The sequence below is a fragment of the Oncorhynchus tshawytscha genome, linkage group LG12 (assembly GCF_018296145.1).
Source record: "Oncorhynchus tshawytscha isolate Ot180627B linkage group LG12, Otsh_v2.0, whole genome shotgun sequence".
Classification (NCBI taxonomy): domain Eukaryota; kingdom Metazoa; phylum Chordata; class Actinopteri; order Salmoniformes; family Salmonidae; genus Oncorhynchus; species Oncorhynchus tshawytscha.
In genome coordinates, this window is record NC_056440.1 from 8,805,322 (window position 1) to 8,809,046 (window position 3,725).

At 40.5% G+C, this 3,725-nt stretch overlaps 1 protein-coding gene across 1 annotated transcript; it reads right to left on the reverse strand.

The window, feature by feature from the left end:
- Positions 1 to 1,558: 1,558 nt before the first annotated feature.
- Positions 1,559 to 3,165, reverse strand: LOC121847913 (calcium-dependent lipid-binding protein-like). The gene is made up of 4 exons (XM_042331286.1): positions 3,080 to 3,165; positions 2,536 to 2,694; positions 1,993 to 2,112; positions 1,559 to 1,825 (listed from the first exon to the last, which is right to left on the reverse strand). Exons 2-4 carry the CDS (start codon positions 2,686 to 2,688, stop codon positions 1,688 to 1,690), a joined length of 411 nt encoding a protein of 136 aa, XP_042187220.1. The 5' UTR covers positions 2,689 to 2,694; positions 3,080 to 3,165; the 3' UTR covers positions 1,559 to 1,687.
- Between the last annotated feature and the right edge of the window lie 560 nt (positions 3,166 to 3,725).

The following is a 3,725-nucleotide window of genomic DNA, read 5'->3' on the forward strand; positions in this document are numbered from 1 at the left end:
AGAGGAAGCTAGGGAAGCAAAGTAAGCAGGAAAAGGAGGAGATTAAGCTAGGAACGGAGGAAAGGAAATAAAATTAGGAAAAGATATGAGGAAAGAGAGCTCGGAAAGACCGTGGGCTGTCACATTGTGATTGTCCAATGGGCTGTGACGTTATTAATGACCACATTGTGATTATCCAATGGGCTGTCACATTGTTAATGACCACATTGTGATTGTCCAACGGCTTGTCTTGTTGTTACTAATATCAATGCCGTCAAACATAATCTTCTCCCCATGGGCCAGGCTCCATTATTTAATCAGTTTGAGATACTGTAGTAATTTGCCACCAATTATGACCAATTCTCTATGGGTCATTAATAACTACTTTGCTTGAATGAAGTCAAATTCTGTCTCTGTGGTGGACCACGAGGTCCAAGCAGGGGTGAGATACATTTTATTCACTGTGAGATTCTCACTTTGCAAAAGTCTGTCCTTTCCTCGACTCCTCTGTCCTCCTCTGTAAGTCGTTCTGAATAAGAACGTCTGCTGAATGACTAAAATGTAAATGTAATGCTCTGCTCTCAGCTGTTTTCCTGTTTAAGAACATCCGTTAGATAGTCAACAGAAACCACCTGTTGTTGGAAAGCAGTCTCTAGTTCTGAGGCACTTTGTGGACACGGGCCCTGATCTAGGCCCGTATTCATGAAGTGTGTTCATTACAGTTTGACTTTTTAGAGCATATCGAAGCAGATTGATCTGGACTGGGAAAACCTGATCCTAGATCAGACCTCCTAATGTAACTGTAAGTATAACAGAGGGTTCCCTGACGTTGTGGGTTCCCATGTTGATGGTGATACTGCAGCTTAGCTTCCACCATGTCATCCCAGGTTGGATCAACATAACATAACATAAGGACTTAATTACCACCATGGGGAAATGTTGTATTTATCTGAAATGCTGATTATGAAAGAAGGCCAAACTGTAACTGACTAGTTAAACTTGATTTGAAAATCCATACTCTCATTTAGAAGGCAACCATCACATTTAATCTTTTCACAAATAGTTTTATATCTAATAACATAGGTCTCACAACATTTAGATGATAACCCCGTAATTGAGTGTGCTAAACCAAAGACATAGTAATGTGTGTTTCCTGTCCTCATGAGATCACCAAAGAAAACAAACTCGACATGACTGACCCTTAAGTGTCCACAGACCATTCCCCCATTCTCAAAAAATACAAATATTGTTTAATTCTCCAATTAAAGAGTTTTGGGAAGAAGAAAGTCTTTGTTCTCCATAGGCTCTCTCCCTCCATACTCCATGGAAGTGAAGAGAGAGAGTTTCTAGCAGGAATATATGACCGTTGTAAAACCTGGGATGGGAGAGAGACTAAGGGGGGGCATAATATATACCCAAAAGGGCCACGTCGTTACACTGTAAAAGGTAAATATCGAATGGTTTCAAATCTAGTAGAAATATCAATTTATCTCTTTTAATATGATATGGACCATCTTCAAATGCATCTTCTGAGAAATCATAAAACAATTCAGAAACATGAAGCTAGACTGAGACCATCTTGCCGTAAAGAAAGTTGTTTTAATTGATGCTCTAAGGAAGTGAATACATGAGTGAAAGGGTAAGAGAACCAATCAGACACAAGGTCACAAAGGTCATAGGTTACAATCTAATCATCATTCTGTTCCATCTAGTGACTGTAGTCGTAGCTGTAGGTGTAGTAGACGGTGCCTTTCTTCAGGTGGCAGGTCTCAGTGTGTGTTCCTGGGCGGATGGTGGTGGTGCAGGTTCCCAGGCGGTGATCTGGTCCGACGTTATTATCCCACACCTAATAATAATAATCATCATAATAACAATAATAGTAAAAATAATCATGATAATCTTCTTCCTCCTCATCATCATCATCATCTTCAACATCATAATAATAATTGATGGGATTTACATAGTGCTTTTCCAGTGGTCAAAACGCTTTGCATAGTAAGGTGGGAAACTCACCTCCAGCTTCAGGACAGACTTGTGGATGATGTCTACGAAGTTGAACTCACCGGGCCAGGTGGGGTTGGCCTGGTTCTTCAGAATGCTGCTCATGCCACCGAAGGCTGGGCCGCACCACACCTAAGGAAGAGATGTTGTCAATTTATTAAACATTTTTTCAATTTTATTATTGTGCTTTTAATACTGAATGATTTTTAATGTATGTACAGTTGGCTCACTTGAATGAGGAACCTCTATAAGTATTTTAAAATTAATTAATTAATTTGTTTGTTTGTTCATTTTTAATATTACTTCACCTAACAAATAACAAGCCAATCACTGACATTTTCATGGTCACACGTCACTGTAGGCTACTTGATATCCAAACAAACTGTTTGATTATTGCTGTGTCTCTGTCCTTCTGTGTTATGATGTCTGTCCTGTCTGTAACATCACTGTACTTCTGTTTTATCTCCCCACCTGACAGTTTGTTGTTGTAAATAAGAATGTTTTGTTAACTGACTGTTCAGGTTAAATAAAGAAGAAATAAATGAATCAATTCACCTTGACGTAGGGGTCTGGCTGGGAGAGGAGGTCTCCTTTCAGATTGGAGGCACTAAGGCCCCACACCCTGACGTGGCCGTCATACAAGTCACAGTGTACAAGAGCCAGGGTGCATAGCACCAGCAGTCCCAGGGACAGAGAGAGAGAGGCCATGGTACACTGTCAGAGAGAGAGGAGATGAAGGGAGGGGAGAGGAGGGGAAGGTATAAACATGTCCATAAGAGTTTGAAACTAACACTACAAACTGTATTCAGAGAGGTGGAGTAAAAATAGAGTTGAAAGATCAGGATATATTATCAATATTAAGAGATTAGTCAGTGGATGAAGAGAGAGAGCTCGATGGACAGAGAGAGAGTGAGAGATAAATAATTGGAAGACACCAGAACAGTTCTGAGACAGCAGAAAAACAGGCTCTTATTCAAATGCAGATAGTGGCTTTCCAGAAGTGTGTTTGATTTAACCACCAGCATATCCTGGATGGAGATAAAAAATAAAAAAGATAAAAAATAATATAACAGCACCAGAACAACAGATCATGTCTTACCTAGATATTCTTCAGATGGACGTCTGTCTTCTCTAGTCACCCAACTGCTGATGGTCCTTACTGTGCCATCTAGCTGTTTATAAAGATCTCAGCCCCCCCCCCTCCCCCAGGTTCCCCCAGGTTCTTACTGTGCCATCTAGCTGTTTCTAAAGTTCTCATGCCCCCCCCCCCCAGGTGATATGTTGACCCACAGGTGGTACGTAGAACAACTTAGTGATGACCCAATCAATGAGAACACAACTTATATTACCAAGAGACATATGGAAGCCTATAAGGTGTAACAACAAATTCTGCTACTATTTGAAGTGCTGATTGAACAAATTGAATTCCAGATAATGTCAAAAAGCCATCCCAGTGAATAAACAGTTAGGTAAGGGAGAGGACATTGCTAAGGGTGGACATGGTAAATAGTACGGCATAGAATCTGTAATTCATCAGTAATACCATTGATCACTATCTATAGGAATACAACAGGCGCCTCACAGCCACCTGCTTCAGTAGGAGTGGTATTATAAGGACCACTCCTACAGTGACAATGCTTGAGTCCCAAATGGCACCCTATTCCCTATATAGAGCATTACTGGTCAAAAGTAGTTCACTATAGAGTGAATAGGGTGTAATGTGGGACAAAGCCTTTATACACTAC

Bases quoted from the DNA above. Each gene is read 5' to 3' on its own strand.
- LOC121847913 (XM_042331286.1), bottom strand. From the start codon at position 2,688: ATGGCCTCTCTCTCTCTGTCCCTGGGACTGCTGGTGCTATGCACCCTG. The intron at 2,113-2,535 runs GTGAATTGATTC...TCTCTTCCTTAG, and splicing joins AGCCAGACCCCTACGTCAAG to GTGTGGTGCGGCCCAGCCTT. The intron at 1,826-1,992 runs GTGAGTTTCCCA...TATTATTATTAG, and splicing joins AGTCTGTCCTGAAGCTGGAG to GTGTGGGATAATAACGTCGG.